General features: G+C 46.1%; 1 protein-coding gene across 4 annotated transcripts in view; it reads left to right on the forward strand.

The window, feature by feature from the left end:
- Positions 1-17,238, forward strand: part of SLC5A11 (solute carrier family 5 member 11) — a 65,720-nt gene continuing 48,482 nt past the window's right edge. For 2 of the 4 annotated variants that reach the window (XR_005031066.2, XM_036916916.2), the window contains exons 1-6: positions 1-430; positions 2,111-2,255; positions 12,326-12,482; positions 14,948-15,019; positions 15,847-15,951; positions 17,165-17,224. Coding sequence is in view for 3 of the 4 variants with exons in the window: in XM_036916916.2 (XP_036772811.2) it covers positions 12,348-12,482; positions 14,948-15,019; positions 15,847-15,951; positions 17,165-17,224 (372 nt within the window). In the remaining variant the exon portion in view is untranslated. Of the gene's footprint in view, positions 431-2,066; positions 2,256-12,325; positions 12,508-14,947; positions 15,020-15,846; positions 15,952-17,164; positions 17,225-17,238 lie in introns of those variants that run through there. The other 2 variants (XM_036916918.2, XM_036916919.2) reach the window with 2 other exon arrangements.

A 17,238-nucleotide genomic window follows, 5' to 3' on the forward strand; every position in this document is an offset into this window, starting at 1 on the left:
GTGGTGAGTGAGTAGGACTGTGCCCGTGGCTCCCGAGGCCCCCTCTCCCTCCCGGCCATGGGCCTCTGAGCAGGTGAGGGCCCTGATGGGGGCCATGTGGGGGAGCTCAGGGCATGCCATCTGCCCCACAGGGGCATGCTCAGAGTTCAAGTTCAAGGGTTCAGGGCTGGGCTCAGCCTCTCTTCTGCTCCTGGGGAGATCATTCATGCTTCCTCTAATCCGTGCTGCAACCGAGACTGGAATTTGGAGTTTGACCAGCGAGGAGGCTGTCAGCACCATGCCGTGCAGGAGGTAGGGCCACCACCATCCTCACTGTGGCTGCGAGGCGAGAGGGGCCCAGGTGTCTCCCTTCTCAGAGCCATCTCTGCCTCCTGCTGCCTTGAAGCCATCGACGGGCTCCAGGGCAGGTAGGCCCTGTATCCAGGGGAAGGTAAGACTCCCTACCTCCACCTCAACCTGACACCCATTCTCCAAACTGGGAAAGCTGGTCTGGTGCCAGCAGGAAGGACTCTAGCTGTGAGCCATGGTGGGGATCTAGGGCGACACCAGGCACACGGTGTCTTTTGAGGGGGTGGATACAGCCAGTGGCACCAGTGTGATCCCAGCTCTTCCACTTAGTAAGTTCAGGACATTGGCTGATCGTTTTGCCTCCTTGAGCCTTAAGCTCCTCATCTGCCAAATGGGAACATGAATCTCAGCCCAGCCCAGTTCCCAGGTGTGGTGTACTCACATGGACCCAAAGAGATAATGTAATGAAAATATCTGTACAAACAGCAAAAAACTAGAGGGACATATCAGCATGATTGCAGTGGCTGTCACAATGTGCAGGGGTACAGAGTAACGGTTCTGGAAACGCCACATTTGTTATACAAATGTTTATTGAGTGCCTGCTTTGGGGACACTACATGAGCAAGATGGACATGGTCCCCACCTTCATGGAGCTTACAGTGTAGTGAGGACAGGCAGTAAGAGACTCGTACAAATCCAATGTCACGCTTCATTCAGTGGTGATGCAAAGTCCTGTTTGCTATGATGGCAGATGACTTAAGGACCCAATTTAGATTGAGGCCAAGAGAAAGCCCCTTAGGGGGTGTGGCAGCAGGGTGACATCTGAGGGGTGAGGAGGAGTTCATCAAGCCAAGTGCATAGAAAAGCATTCTAGGCAGAGGGAATAGAATGGCAAAGAACCTGAGTCCAAAAATAGTGCCCAAGGAACAGAAAGGTGGGTGCTGTGATGGCCCTGGGGTCGCACCAGAGTACATGTGCACAGAAAGGGTCTGATCTGATCTCTGTTCTAGTTTCCATGGGAGGGGTGGACTAGAAGGAACCAAGAGTGTCAGCATGGCAATGTGGGAAGTTCTTCCTCTAGTCTAGACAGAGGTGATGGTGGATTTGACAAAAGTGAAAGAATTAAGTGAGGGAAAATGGATAGTTTCAAGCTATGCTTTGGAAGTAGAATAGACTAGATCTAGGGGTCCATAGATTCTGGGAGCTGAGGAAGAAACACTATAGATTCTTTGGTGCATGTTTGCATGGCACAGCACCCGTGGTGTTGGGCACATAGTAGGTGCTCATAGATCACTTGATGAATGAGTGAATGAATGAATGCACAACTTAAGGCTGGCCCTCAGCTTTCTGGCACGAGCAGCAAGGCGGCTGCCGTTGCTATTTAGTGAAACAAGGAGGTCTGGAAGCTGTTGAAGTGTGACCTCTGCTCTGTATTTGGTACAGTTGACATGCCGCCCTGGCCTTTGGGTGCACAGATCTGGGGTTCCCAAGGTGCTCCTGTGATGTCTGTTCTCTCTAGAATCAGGAGGCAAGGTCATGACTGAAGGGGCAATTCGGGCGGAGAATCCTCCACTCACATCTGTTTACCTTCCATGGACTGTTTGGGAAAAGCTGCCTTATGGTGTCTAGAATTTCTTCCCTCCTTACTAGGGCTGTGGCTCCTCCTAATGCGATGGGGACAGTCCCGGCCTCTGCTTCAGCCCCAAGACCCCCGGAATCTGTCCTCTTGTCTCTTTTTCTAGAGACACACTCCTAAAGAACCCCAGAGTACCCACTGGCCTTCCACAGTTCTGGGTCCTGACGGTGCCTCTCTGCCTTGCAGACCTGGCCGCCTCCGTCCGGTTGGGCAGCTTCCCCCAGCAGCGTCGGGCATCGTGAGCTTGAGCCAGCCCCAAGCCCAGCTTGTGGCTGTGGGCTGAGCCGTTTCCTCCACTGCAGGCGAGCACAGAAGAGTGGCAGGAAAGAGGGTGAGTAGCTGCCGTCCTGGAAGGTGTGGCCAGTGCCTGCCCTTGATGTCACCTCTGGAAATTTTCCCTGCCAAGGGTCCACGTGCGGAGCAGCGTTAAGAGCTCATAGGTTAAGCCTGGGTTGGAGCCCTGGTTCAGTCATTTACCAGCAGAGTGACCTTGTGCTCAGGCCTCGGCTTTATTTTCACCTCTTCAGTGGGGTTAATCAGAGACTGACCTATTAGGGGCACCATGTGTTTAAACTGAGATTCACACACACCCAGTATTCTGGGCCTAATCATGTTATGTAATGAGCTGGCTTTATGCTTTGAACAAACCTGTGCCATGAGTCTGATTATTGCCCCCACTTCACAGATGGGAAAACTGAGCCTCAGAAAGGCCACTTGCCCAAGATCCCAGAGTTAATAAGAGGTAGAGACAGGATTCGAACTGGGCAACACAGTTATAATGTCTTCACCCCTTTTATCCTGACACATCCACTTCCTAGAGATTTGTTGCCTATAATTAAAATGTCTGAGCAGATGGTCACTGACATTTTTGGTCAGTGGGGTGTCCTTCCCTGGCCTGTCTGTCTGTGGGTATCTCTCATTCTCTGTCCCCACTAATGTGTTTGATGCCACACAGTTGGTGCCTAAAGAAATGTTTATGGAAAAGAGGAGAGAGAATGGGAGTGGGGATGGTGAGGCAGGGGAGGCGGGAGGAAAGGGAGGGTGGCAGGGAGGAGAGGCAGCCTACTGTCCCCCGCCGTGGATGCGCACGCAGAAGCCAGCCTCACGGACCAAGTGTAGCAGAGACAGTCAGAGTCCCCACGTCCCCTGCACACACGTTGCTCAGTCTTTTCCTCACACTGGGGCGTGGAAAATTCCCACATCTGCTGTGGCAAATTATGTAACCGGCCAAAAGGGAAGAAGAAAAAGGGTGAGCAGCCTCCCGCTTGCTGAGCTGCCTTTGTTCCCTGGTCTGCGGCTGAGGGGCAGGGTGTTCTTGCAAACAAAGCTGTTGTTATAGCGCCTGATTTGCACAGACTCCCGTTATTCCGGCACCCCTGCGCCCCCCCACAGGGAGGGTCCCTCACAGGAGGTGAAGTGGAGCCCACCCCCAGCTTGGCCCTCTTGGGGCAGTGCAAGGGGCAAAGGGCGCTTGGGGTCATTTCACTGAGAGGCCCTGTGCACATACAGCAAAGGGCCAGTGCCAGGGAGCCGTAAGGATGGGACCAGGTCCACCTGGCTCATGGCTTTGTCCTCCACGCCTGGTACACAGGCCGGCACACAGCTGGTGCCCAAAGAAGTATTTATGGAAAAGAGGAGAGAAAGAGTGAGTGAAGGAGTGAAGCAGGGGAGGAGAAAGGAAAGGGCAGTTGGCGGGAGGAAAGGCAGACGGACTAGCCAACACGGGCTGATACAAGGAGGTTCAGCGGGCTCAGCGCCGGCTTCAAATCCCACGTCTGGCATATGTTGTGACCTGGAAGCAAGTGGCATGGCCAGGACTGGAACCGAGCTCCCTTCCACCTCTGTGCCAGTTTTCCACTTGTAAAATGGTCAGGTAATAGTGCTCATCTCACAGGGTGGACGAGGACGAAATGAGACAGCAAATGTAAAGCGAGCCCATGGCAGGCACTTGAGTGAACAGTGCCCACACTGGAGGGCTCCGCCTGGGGGCGCATGGCCAAGGCAGCAGCCCTGGGGCTTCAGCACCTTCTCTGGTCCATGCTCCTTCTCCCGCCATGGACACGTGGCCAGTGCCTCCCAGCGGCAGGGCCCCCAGCTCCCTGGGACTCAGGAGGAGCCTGGAGTCGGCACCAGCCTGCCCGGAGCTGAGCGGTGATGAATAACTTGTTTATCTGCTCCCACCCCTCTCGGTGCCTGGCAGGCAGAGGCCTGGAAGGGGTAACTAGCTGGGGGAGGGGCTAGGGACAGAGGAGGTCTGGCTCACCAGTCAGCCCAGGGCCCTTCCTCCCTCTGTCTTCCCGTCCGCCTTTTCAGACCTGCTGCGTTCTAGAGCAATCCACCCCACTCCTCAACTCAGCATCCACCTCCACCTCGAGCTGCGTCCTGAGCTCCCTGCCCAAAGTACGTTGTTCTGGAAACAGCAGGTTGAAATGCAGGCTGTGAACTCAGGCAGATACGGGTTTGACTTCTGGCTTTGGACATGACACTAACCTGAGCCACAATGTCCCTGCTTGTGAAGTTCATTTACACTGCCTACCTTCCTTCGCCCTTGGGATAACCCTAGGGACCATCTAGCACACCCCTCCCGACGTCTCCAGAGGCTGCTTCCCTGCTTACACGCTCCTTTATGAGCCTTGCTCCACCCTAGAAGGGGTCTCCAGCCCCAGCTGGGTAAGTGTCTGAGCAGAGTTTGCCCAATACTGGCAAGTCTGCCCTCCTTCCCCATCCTTCTTCCTCTCTTCCATCCATCTTTCCTTTCCATAAATGCTGTGGCTCATGGTTGCTTGGGTCTTCTCTTCAGTGGAGAGGGCCGCCCTGTCCCAGGTCTGGGAAGCTGCGAAGCTCCTCCCAGCAGAACAGAAGCTAGGCCCAGCCCCAGGGAGAGTTCAAAGCTGTACTTAGCAAGGGAAGGGACTTCAAGATCATTGAGCGCCCCCCAAAGGCATCTTCTGTAAGTGAACATCCAGCTTCCTGGGGTGCTTAAGGCAGTGGTTCTCAGCCCAGGGGACATTTGTGCGGTCCCTTCTGAGGGGAGGGTGCTGCTGGCTCTAGTGGGTAACTCGCAGGAGTGCTGACCAGCACTCTGCAGCCCGCACCCCAACAAAGGATTATCTGGAGCAAATGTCAGTAGTGCCAAGGATGAGAAACCCACTCAAGAACAAGGCGCATCCTGCCCCAGGCTCTTAGGCTGTTCCATTTAGGGGCAGCTGTCATCAGACTCAGGAAATAGTTCCTCAGTCCTCTCTTATCCAGTCAAGTAATCACCAAGTCCTATTGATTCCAACCCATATTATTTCTCTAATCCACTCTTTCTTACCCTTCCCTGTACTTCCTCTGGAGTTGGGTCATTACAGAATAACCTTCCTGTTCACCTTTTTGCTTCTGGCAAGCCACCCCTTTCACCCTATCTGATCATGCCACTTTCTCATTCAGATTTCTTCAACGGCCTCCCTTAACTTAAGCAAAGGTGTAGGATGGAAGCGTAGCTGCCCATCATGAGATATTCTAGAAACTTATGAGAGCATTTTTGGTTGTCACAATGATTTGGAGGTGCTACTGGCATTCAGTGTGTAAAGGTCAGAAACACTAGACACCTTGAAACTCACAAGTGTCCCAGGCAGCAAAGACCTTCAGACATTCCATCAGACATTCCAGTGGGCAGAAAACATGCTGATCATTATCTGACACAAGAACCTTCCAGTTTATGTAAAACACTAAGTGTTGGGTTTTTTTTAAACATAATAATGTACCTGCTTTTATATTTTCACAACAGCTTCTCAACTATCTTTCAGGGGGCTCTGTCTTAAACTGAAAACATGGTACCTCATGGCAATTGCTTGGATTTCTTCACAACATTTAAAATCACAAAGCATGTTCACAAATTTAAACATTTGGTGTATACACTAGTTTCAATGCCAGGGTTTGTGGGCACATCCGCTCTTTATTCTTTGCTTCTTGCATAGAACGGCTTCTGATTTCCTTATTTATCTTAAAGTAAAAACTTAGTATCAGGTGAAAGTATCTGTGGTCCCTTTGTGTCTTCCAGAGGCATCAGATGCAGAAGTTGGCTGGTGAAGCATGCAGAAGTTGGCTGGTGAAGCATCTGTCACTTTCTTATAAATTGCCTTCCTTTTATTTCTCTTTTATATTAGAGTTAGAGCACCCTACTGATTTTTTAAAATGCATTTAGGTAGGTAACATTAACTCTGAATTTCATTTCAGTGTTCACTAAAAGTGGTATTACAAAATATTTTTTATAAAAGCAGAAGATAATATCTGATAGGCTGAGAACTACTGATCTCATAAATTCAAAATGCTTTGAATAGCATCAAATGGTGGATACAATCACCTTCATTTCTGATTAGTCTCACTGTCCATCTATCTTTGCCAAATCTTAACACTCAGGCAAGAATCTGGTGGGTCCTTAAATATGGACTGCTTATTCACACCTCTGTGTCTGTAGATGGTATTGTCCTGGCCTCAAATGCTCCTCCATTCTTGCTCATAAATATAGGGCCACTTACTCAATCTTCAAAACTCAGTTTATATGCTGCCATATGGATTCCCTCATTAAAATAACAGCAGCTACAATTTATTGAGCACATTCCTGCACAACACTGTGCTCAACACTTCATAAGCGTTAGCCCACAGCAACCCATGAAATACAAACTCTTATTGCTCCATTTAGGGAATTTGTCCAATTTCACCACTCAGCATCAGTGAATTGTGGAGCCAGCTGTGGGGCTCCTAAGCTTGAATCCTGAACCCACTGTCTCCACACACTGTCACCACGTGAAACATCATACTGTGTATTACCTCATGCGTGTGTTTTTCCATTACTGGGCTGCCCATCATGGCTGGCAGGGACTGAGTATTTCCCTTCCCAAACCCCCAGAGCGGAGTCACATTATAACACAGGAAAAGGTCAATGCTCAAGTCACTTATACTTCAAAATCACCCTTGGGAATTTTATTAGCTTCCAATTGTTGCTGTAACAAATAACCAGAAATTTAGTGCCTTGAAACAACATGAGTTTATTATCTTTGAGCCCTGGAGGTCAGAAGTTCTAAATGGTTCTTACTGCACAAAAACCAAGGTGACATCAGAGCTGAATTCCTTCTGGACTCTCTAGGGTACAATCTGCTCATTTGCTTTTTCCAGCTTCTAGGAAGCCACCTGCATTCGTTGGCTCATGGCCCTATTATTCTATCATCAAAGCCAGCAACACAGGGCCAAATCCTTCTACCCTGTCATCTCTCTGCTTCTCTCTTCTGATCCTCTCTTCTACTCTGAGGGACCCTTGTGATTGCATTAGGTTACCTCAGATTATCCAAGATAACCTCCCTATTTTTTTATTTATTTTTAATTTTGGTATCATTAATCTACAATTACATGAAGAACATTATGTTTACTAGGCTCCCCACTTCACCAAGTCCCCCCCACAAACCCCATTACAGTCACTGTCCATCAGCATAGTAAGATGCTGTAGAATCACTACTTGTCTTCTCTATGTTGCACAGCTCTCCCCGTGCCACCCCTACATTACACCTGCTAATCATAACACCCCCTTTCTTTTTCCCCGCCCTTATCCATCCCTTCCCACCCATCCTCCCCAGTCCCTTTCTCTTTGGTAACTGTTAGTCCATTCTTGGGTTCTGTGATTCTGCTGCTGTTTTGTTCCTTCAGTTTTCCTTTGTTCTTATACTCCACATATGAGTGAAATCATTTGGTACTTGTCTCTCTCTGCCTGGTTTACTTCACTGAGCATAATACCCTCTAGCTCCATCCATGTTGTTGCAAATGGTAGGATTTGTTTTCTTCTTATGGCTGAATAATATTCCATTGTGTATATGTACCACATCTTCTTTATCCATTCATCTACTGATGGACAATTAGGTTGCTTCCATTTCTTGGCTATTGTAAATAGTGCTGAGATAAACATAGGCATGCATCTGTCTTTTTCAAACTGGGCTGCTGCATTCTTAGGGTAAATTCCTAGAAGTGGTATTCCTGGGTCAAATGGTATTTCTATTTTGAGCTTTTTGAGGAATCTCCATACTGCTTTCCACAATGGTTGAACTAATTTACATTCCCACCAGCAGTGTAGGAGGGTTCCCTTTTCTCCACAATCTTGCCAACATTTGTTGTTGTTTGTCTTTTGGATGTTGGCCATCCTAACTGGTGTGAAGCGATATCTCATTGTGGTTTTAATTTGCATTTCTCTGATGATTAGTGATGTGGAGCATCTGAATTTCTTCTTTAGAGAACTGTCTATTCAGCTCCTCTGCCAATTTTTTAATTGGATTGTTCACTTTTTGTTTGTTGAGGTACGTGAGCTCTTTATATATTTTGGATGTCAGCCCTTTATCAGATCTGTCATTTATGAATAGATTCTCCCATACTGTAGGATGCCTTTTTGTTCTATTGATGGTGTCCTTTGCTGTACAGAAGCTTTTCAGCTTGATATAGTCCCACTTGTTCATTTTTGCTTTTGTTTCCCTTGCCCGGGGAGATATGTTCATGAAGAAGTCACTCATGTTTATGTTCATGAGATTTTTGCCTGTGTTTTTTTCTAAGAGTTTTATGGTTTCATGACTTACATTCAGGTCTTTGATCCATTTTGAATTTACTTTTGTGTATGGGGTTAGATAGTGATCCAGTTTCATTCTCTTACATGTAGCTGTCCAGTTTTACCAGCACCATCTGTTGAAGAGACTGTCATTTCCCCATTGTATGTCCATGGCTCCTTTATCGAATATTAATTGACCATATATGTTTGGGTTAATGTCTGGAGTCTCTATTCTGTTCCACTGGTCTGTGGCTCTGTTCTTGTGCCAGTACCAAATTGTCTTGATTACTGTGGCTTTGTAGTAGAACTTGAAGTTGGAGAGTGAGATCCCCCCCCACTTTATTCTTCCTTCTCAGGCTTGCTTTGCCTATTTGGGGTCTTTGGTGGCTCCATATGAATTTGAGAACTATTTGTTCCAGTTCATTGAAGAATGCGGTTGGTAATTTGATAGGGATTGCATCAAATTTGTATATTGTTTTGGGCAGGATGACCATTTTGACAATATTAATTCTTCCTAGCCAGGAGCATAGGATGAGTTTCCATTTGTTAGTGTCCTCTTTAATTTCTCTTAAGAGTGTCTTGTACTTTTCAGGGTATAGGTCTTTCACTTCCTTGGTTAGGTTTATTCCTAGGTATTTTATTCTTCTTGATGCAATTGTGAATGGAATTGTTTTCCTGATTTCTCTTTCTATTAGTTCATTGTTAGTGTATAGGAAAGCCACAGATTTCTGTGTGTTAATTTTGTATCCTGAAACTTTGCTGAATTCCGATATTAGTTCTAGTAGTTTAGGGTTTTTTATGTACAATATCATGTCACCGGCAAATAGTGACAGTTTAACTTCTTCTTTACCAATCTGGATTCCTTGTATTTCTTTGTTTTATCTAATTGCCATGGCTAGGACCTCCAGTACTATGTTGAATAACAGTGGGGAGAGTGGACATCCCTGTCTTGTACCCGATCTCAGAGGAAAAGCTTTCAGTTTCTCTGTATTCAGTGTGATGTTGACTGTGGTTTTATCAAATATGTCCTTTATTATGTTGAGGTACTTGCCCTCTATGCCCATTTTATTGGGAGTTTTTATCATGAATGGATGTTGAATTTTGTCAAATGCTTTTTCAGCATCTATGGAGATGATCATGTGGTTTTTGTCCTTCTTTTTATTTATGTGGTGGATGATGTTGATGGATTTTCGAATGTTGTACCATCCTTGCATCCCTGGGATGAACCCCACTTAGTCATGGTGTATGATCCTTTTGATGTATTTTTGAATTCGGTTTCCTAATATTTTGTTGAGTATTTTTGCATCTATGTTCATCAGGGATATTGGTCTGTAATTTTCTTTTTTGGTGGGGTCTTTACCTGGTTTTGGTATTAGGGTGATGTTGGCTTCATAGAAAGAGTTTGGGAGTATTCCCTCCTCTTCTATTTTTTGGAAAACTTTAAGAAGAATGGGTATTATATCTTCTCTGTATGTCTGATTAAATTCCGAGGTAAATCCATCTGGACTGGTGGTTTTGTTCTTGGGTAGTTTTTTGATTACTGCTTCAATTTTGTTGCTGGTAATTGGTCTGTTTAGATTTTCTGTTTCTTCCTTGGTTAGTCTTGGAAGGTTGTGGATATTGTTCCATTTGGATTGGTCACACAGTTCTCTTAATATTCTTTCATTCCTGGAGATCCTTTTGTCTCTCTGTCTCAGCTTCTCTGTGTTCCTGTTCTCTAATTTCTGTTCCATTAACTGTCTGTTGCATGTCATCCAGTCTGCTCTTAAGTCCTTCCAGAGACTGTTTTATTTCTGTATTCTCCCTCCTAACTTGATACTTTAGCTCTTGCATATTTCTCTGCAGGTCCATCAGCATGGTTATGACCTTTATTTTGAATTCTTTTTCAGGGAGATTGGTTATATCTGTCTCCCCAGGTCCTCTCTCGGGGGTTGTCTGGGTAATTCTGGACTGGACCAAATTTTTCTGCCTTTTCATGGTGATAGAGGTAGTCATAGGCAGGTGGCACATATGTCAGCCGGGAGAACAAAATTCCTTCCTGCTTGCTGGTTGCCCCGCTCCTCTCTGCTGCCTGTGTCGGTCACCCTCCCATAGGGAGCAGCATCCGGGTTAATCCTCTGAGCCACCCCAGGTGGGGCAGCCCAGAGCACTGTGGGAAGAGACAGGCATGTCGGGTGTGCTCTCCTGCAAGATCAGCACCTCTTCGCACCCTGCCCCATTTTCTTCTGCCTGTGCCAGGCAGCTGTGTGCTGGCGGTGGCTCCGGGTCTGTCCTGGGTGGCTACACATCAGGAGCAGGCTCTGGGTGGCTGCTGTGGGCACCGCCCCTCTCAGGCTGCTCTGCCAGGGCCGCGCAGGAGGGGGAATGAAAAGGAGGCTGTTTATTGCTGTGAGGGGCTTCAGAGCTACGCTGCCTCCCAGGGGGCTGGGGTGTCCAAAGCCCCTCAGAATTCTTAGCCTGCTGGGCTGAGTGTGCCAGACGGTTCTGTCCAGCTGTGAGGCCCCTGTCTGTTTAAGACTTTCAAAAAGCACTCATTTTTCTTTTGTCCCAGGGGAGCTGGCTGTGGGGACCTGCTCGCAGATTTTACTTTTCTGTTTCCCTAATATCCAGCACAACATGCAATGTGTGTCTGCGCTCCCAGTGCGGATGACTAGGGCTGGGTATTTAGCAGTCCTGGGCTCCCACTCCCTCCCTGCTCTGACTCCTTTCCTCCTACTGGGGAGCTGGGGTCGGGGGAGCGCTTGGGTCCCGCTGGGCCACGGCTTGTATCTTAACCCCTTCGTGAGATGCCGAGTTCTCATAGATGTAGATGTAGCCTGGCTGTTGTCCTGTATCTTCTGGTCTTTCTTTTAGGAATAGTTGTATTTGTTGTATTTTCAAAAATATATATGGTTTTGGGAGGAGATTTCTGCTTGCCCTACTCACGCTGACATCTTGGCTCCTCCCTCCATCCTCCCTATTTTAAAGAGAGCTGACTAATAACCTTAATTCCATCTGCAAATTTAATGGTCCTTTACAATTTAACTTAACATATTCACAGGTTCTGAGGATTAAGATTAAACATCTTTGATGGGGACATTATTCAGACTACCACAGAGGAACAGTATACTGAGAAAGAGCTTAGGATTGTGGTTCAAAGCATGGATTCTGGAGCAAGATTATTTGCCTTCAAATCCCAGCTCCACCACTTGAGCTATATTACCTTAGGCAAGTTACTTAACTTCTCTGTGCTTCTGTTTTTACCCATCTTTAAAATGGAAGTCATAACAATAGTGCCCCCTTTGCAGGTTTGTAAGCACTTAGAATAATACCTGGCATGTAGTAGGTGCTATAGAGGTGTTTATTAAATATACACAATACACAATGTTATGGGCCTATGCAGCATTGGAACACAATTGTAGTGTCTGGCTGAGACTCAGACAAAACTGTTGGTTTGACCCTCACCCAACTGTGGGGTAGGTACCTTGCAAAAGGGGAATGACTCAGGTGTCTTGTTTTTCTCTCACTCCTGGACACGTGCTTGTTAAGGGAGAGAGGATAGTAAAACCATCCATACATTTTAAACAGTCTATTTTTCTTAATATTTTGCCAAGTAAGTGGTTGAATTGATAAAAAAAAATTAGCTGTTGATTTGATGTGGTTTTCCTGTAAACATTTGTTGGATGAATGAGTGAACAGAGGGATAGATGGATCTGCGTCCCTGAAGGTCTCTCTCCACCGCACATTCCTCTGCATGTGTCCACTCACATGCATGATCCAAGGAGGCAGTGGTGGGCAGGGTGGGGACAGTGGCCCCAGGTTCTGGCATCTGACGGGCATTTGCCCTTCCGCAGGGTTGAGAGTTTGTTCAGGACCATGGAGAGCAGCCCCAGCAGCCCTCAGCCCACGCAGTCGAATTCCCCGGAGACATTTCCCCAGAGGAGCATGGAGCCAGCTGACATCGCAGTGCTGGTTCTGTACTTCCTCTTTGTCCTGGCTGTTGGACTGTGGGTAAGCCAGTCCAGGGAATGGGAGGGTAAGAAACCAGCTCAAGGTCAGAAAGTAATCTGAACTTTACAATTAACAAAAAATGCATTAAATGTTGACTGTGTGTCAAGAAAGTGTTAGGCGATTTCACTTAAATTATCTCACGTAATTTACACAGTTCCCTATGAGGAAGATACTATTACTATCCCTATTTTATAGATAAGGAAACCGAGGCTCAAAGAATTTAAGTCATTTATATCTTAATAAGTTAGCAGCACTGGAGTTAGAATCCATATCTCCTTCACTTTGAAGCCCATGCTCTTTTTTTTTTTAAAGGCAATACAGTCATATAATTCAAAATAAAAACAACTTAAAATGACATACTGTGAAGTCTCACTAACCTTCCTTCCACAAGTAGCCACTGTTATTAACTTTTTAGTTCATTAGTGTATTCTTCCAGAGTTTCTTTACGCAAATCTAAGCAAATACCACTGGTGTACTTACCTCTCTCTTAAACAGAAGGTAGCTTATTACACATTGTTTTTTACCTTGCTATTTTTGACTCATCAGTGCCTCTTGGAAACTTTTTTCATGTCAGTACATAGAAACTTCCTCACCTTTTTAAAAGTTGCATGGTATTCCATTAGATGATTTTACTGTAACTTATTTAACCTGTCTCCTGCTGAGGTCATTTGGATTGTCTCCTATCACTTACTATTACAAATTACACTGCAATAAACAAACCTTGTACACTCATTATTTTGGATGTGTGTAACTATAGCATAGGATAATTCTAAATTCTAACAACCTATGGAATTGTCAGATTAAAGGATATATGCATTTTTAACTATAATAACTTGTGCCAAATTGCCTTAAGTGCAGTACACATCATTCATATATGAGAGGAAAATCTATTTAATCACATCCTCACTAACACTGTATTATCAAATTTTTCTTTTGCCAAATTGACAGGGGAAACACAGTATCTCAATATATTGTTAAGATGTGTTTAACTTATAATAAGAGAGTCTGGACATTCTTACAATATGTTTAAGGACCATTTATTTCCTTTCTGTAAAGTATGGTTTGATGTCTTTTTCCATTTCATTAGGTTCTTGCTCTTTTATTTTCAATTTCTAGGAACTCTTCATATATTAAGGCGATTAGTAACTTTGGGATGAGGATGGTGCAGAGGAGGTGCTACTATCTGGTTTTCAGGTCACTTGTTGCAAAGGCCTTGAAAACTATAAACCAAGGTGTCCCCACGTCAATTGACTGTTTGTAGATCATTTTTCTACTCTTACTCCTTAGCTTTCCATTCTCCAGTTCATGAAGGGGATAAAAGGGCTAGATGTTCCAAAGATCCTAGATCTGACCTTTCTCTGTCTACCCCATCTTAGCAGGACATCTGAGATGGATGAGACATTTTTAAGGGGAAGAACTTTTGTGTCAGACAGCCCTGAGATCAGGGCCAAGGGTAGGGTTAGTGTTGCTGGGAATGTGTATTTTCCTTGAGGTCAGCCTTGAGATCAGGGTCAGGGGTAGGGTTGGTGTTGCTGGGAATCTGTGTTTTCCTAGAAGAACCAGGAGACTCTGATGTGTTACTAGATTGAGAAGCCCTGGATTTAGATTACCCCTTTGGCGAAAGGAGTTCTTTGTTCTTAAAAAATACTTCCTGTATTCAGCAGGAATGAGCCACAGTCTGTTCTCCATAGCAAGATCATTTGCAAGGATAAAAAGGTACCATTTCATGTCACCTCATATCCAATAAGAATTCAACATTCACACCCAGAGGCTCAGAACAACATATAACTCATATACTCAACTTACAACTCATCTTACAATGCGTTAAAAACTTATGCAAGATCATACAAACTATGTAGTGGCCAAAATATCTCTATTAAAACACCTTTAATGTCACAAAGCTCATTCCTTCTAAAGATGGTTTTGTAGCCAGCTAGGAACACAGGCTCCAAAGTCAGGCTGATCTGTGTTTGAATTCCTGGCCCTTCTGCTGTCTAGAAATAGGACATTAGACAGATGACTACCCCTGAGTCTCAGTTTCTTCATCCATTACATTGGCTAAAGACACCAACCCCAAAGTAGTTGGTAAGGATTAAAATGGAATAATGCTTTAAAGTGCTCAGCATGGTGTCTGACACTATGCTAGTATGACACTGTGCTAATACATTCAATAAATGGTACCCATTATGAGCCATGGGTTTAAAACTCAAATGCTTAGGAGGGCTAAGTAGGTTCATAAATGTGTGAAGCAGGGAGTTTTAGGGGTTGTGTTACCCTGAATAGTTTGTGTCTCTGGTAGAATCATTCAAATTAAAATCTTCTTAAAAACCATGGGCCAAACAAAATATATTTGATGTCCAAATCTGGCCTGCTGGCTTCCCCATTCATACTCCATGGCCTAGATCATTTGGGGGTGCCTCTGATTGTTAACATCTTCCCTCACCCATCCCTCTTCTTTGTTCCAGTCCACAGTGAAGACCAAGAGAGACACAGTGAAAGGCTACTTCCTAGCCGGAGGGGACATGGTGTGGTGGCCAGTAAGTGGTCTTGGTGCTGATGTCTGTCTAACCTTTGCTCTCTGGGGTCTCTTTGGTTGCATGATGTGTGGGAGTCACAATCTGAACTAGAGAAGGCTTAGCTCCAACTCAAACTTGTTTTAAAAAAATGAGAGCTCATTTGCCTCTCTCTGTGTGTCTTCTTTATTCTTTCAGCAGAGTGGCAGAGGTGGACCCATAGCTGAACATCTCCTTCCCCCAACCCCCTGCTATACACACATCTCCCTGGGTCACACACACCCAAACTAAGAGACCAGCAGAGATGTCCTATTTCCAGATTCTCGGGAGAGAGAGAATGTGATTGGTCCAGCTTGGGCCAGGTGCCCGGGCCTTGTCTGCTCTAATCAGCAGAGATCAGAGATTAGGGTCATTGGGTACAGTCTTGGCCACTTGGAGTTCTACTGTAAGGAAAGCTATCCACTTTGTTAAGTCAGAAGCAGAACTGGGGAATAACGCAGGGGGCCTGATTCTCATCACGAAGCATTCTCTACAATACCTGTCCTCCCCCTACCCAGTTTGCTGCATATGGTTGTTCAGGCTGTGCACTGCACAACCCTATGGGGCACAATTCACATTTTAGGCATAGATGTGCATATTTATTATGCCATCTCCTGATAGGTGGAAGTAAAAGAGTCTTGGGGAAGGAAAGTATTTTTCTAATTTGGAAAAAGGTGCCAGTTAGGCAAGGGATGGCCCTGCCTTCTCTACGTCTTCTGTCTTGGCCCCTTCAGAGTGTGGGAAGAACTGGTTGCAGGGGGAAAGTCCTCCAGAACTGAGATCCGAGATCTTACCTGTTCATAACCCCACAGGTGGGTGCGTCCTTGTTTGCCAGCAACGTCGGAAGTGGACATTTTATCGGTCTGGCGGGGTCAGGTGCTGCTGCAGGCCTTTCTGTAACTGCTTATGAGTTAAATGTAAGTATTTTACCAGAGCACAGACAGCTCACCATCTGCCTCATAGGTAGATCCTGGGAGTCTGTTGTATGATGCCCTGCACTTATAAAAGTAGAGCTGTGCTTTATGAGAAAAACACTGGGAAGCATCAATACCACCTCTGGTCAGCAAAAATCTGTTTGATCTGCAAGTGTCAAGTGGTCTCCTTGGGATTCCTTTAAGGGGGGGATAATGAGGCCAGGACCCCAACAAATAGATGCATGGAGAAGGTGGCTCAGAATTTCTCCCTTGCAGATGCAGGAGGAGGTATTGTGGGCCTGGAGGGTGTTGCTGTGTATTAGATGTCAAGTGACCATCCTCAAAATTAGGTGGTTCAGTGGTTCCTGACCTTTTGGCCACCCTGCAGACACACAAGAGATAGGACACACTTTCCTGTGTAGCGGGGCTCATTCAGGATATGATTTTCACTGGTGCGGAAGGGGGTGCACTTGTTAATAGTGATATTCATCTTTGTAATGATGACCATTTTACAAGTGCTTGCTCTATGCCACAGATGTAAGGACACTACATGCATGATCATATTATGGGATTCAGTTACAGGGTACAAGCAGACTGCCTGGGGCCACATCCTAGCTCCAACACTTACCAGCTGTGTGACCTTGGGCAAGTTACTTAACCTCTCTGTGCATCATGTATAAAATCGGGATACTACAGGTACTGCTGCATAGAGTCATTGTGAGGATTACGTGAACTAATGTTTGTAAAGAGTGTCAGAGGAGGGCCTGGTATATAAGCTGCAGGTCACCTATTTCCTTACAACAACCAAGTGAGGCACTGTTACTTCCATTTCACAGGTGAGAAAAATGAGTCTCAGAGACCTGTGTAAAGCCTTCCAGCATCACCAGTACTCACTGGCATGGCCTCCCTGGCCTAACAGCCTGTTTTAACCACTGCCCAAGGAGGGGAGGGAACACAGCTGGAGGAAGGGGATGACCTGGGGTTTAGAGGACACTGAACTGGGAGTCGCAGAGAAGCTTCTGTTTCCACTGTTCCCTACTTCATCTCTTTCTCCTGTTTAAACATGGACATACGACAGCCAGGGAGGGTGAGCTACTCAGCAAGTAATAGACTGAACCAGAGGTGGCGCCAGGCCAGGCTAGCCCAGGATGCAGAGGGAAACCCAGATGGGCACCTTGATGAGTAGGGAGCCAGTCCTGACTGTTTTCTCTGGCAGGGCTTATTTTCCGTGCTGATGTTGGCTTGGCTCTTCCTGCCTATCTACATCGCTGGACAGGTAAGTCTGAGGGC

This window comes from Manis pentadactyla, chromosome 10, assembly GCF_030020395.1.
Source record: "Manis pentadactyla isolate mManPen7 chromosome 10, mManPen7.hap1, whole genome shotgun sequence".
Taxonomy (NCBI): Eukaryota; Metazoa; Chordata; class Mammalia; order Pholidota; family Manidae; genus Manis; species Manis pentadactyla.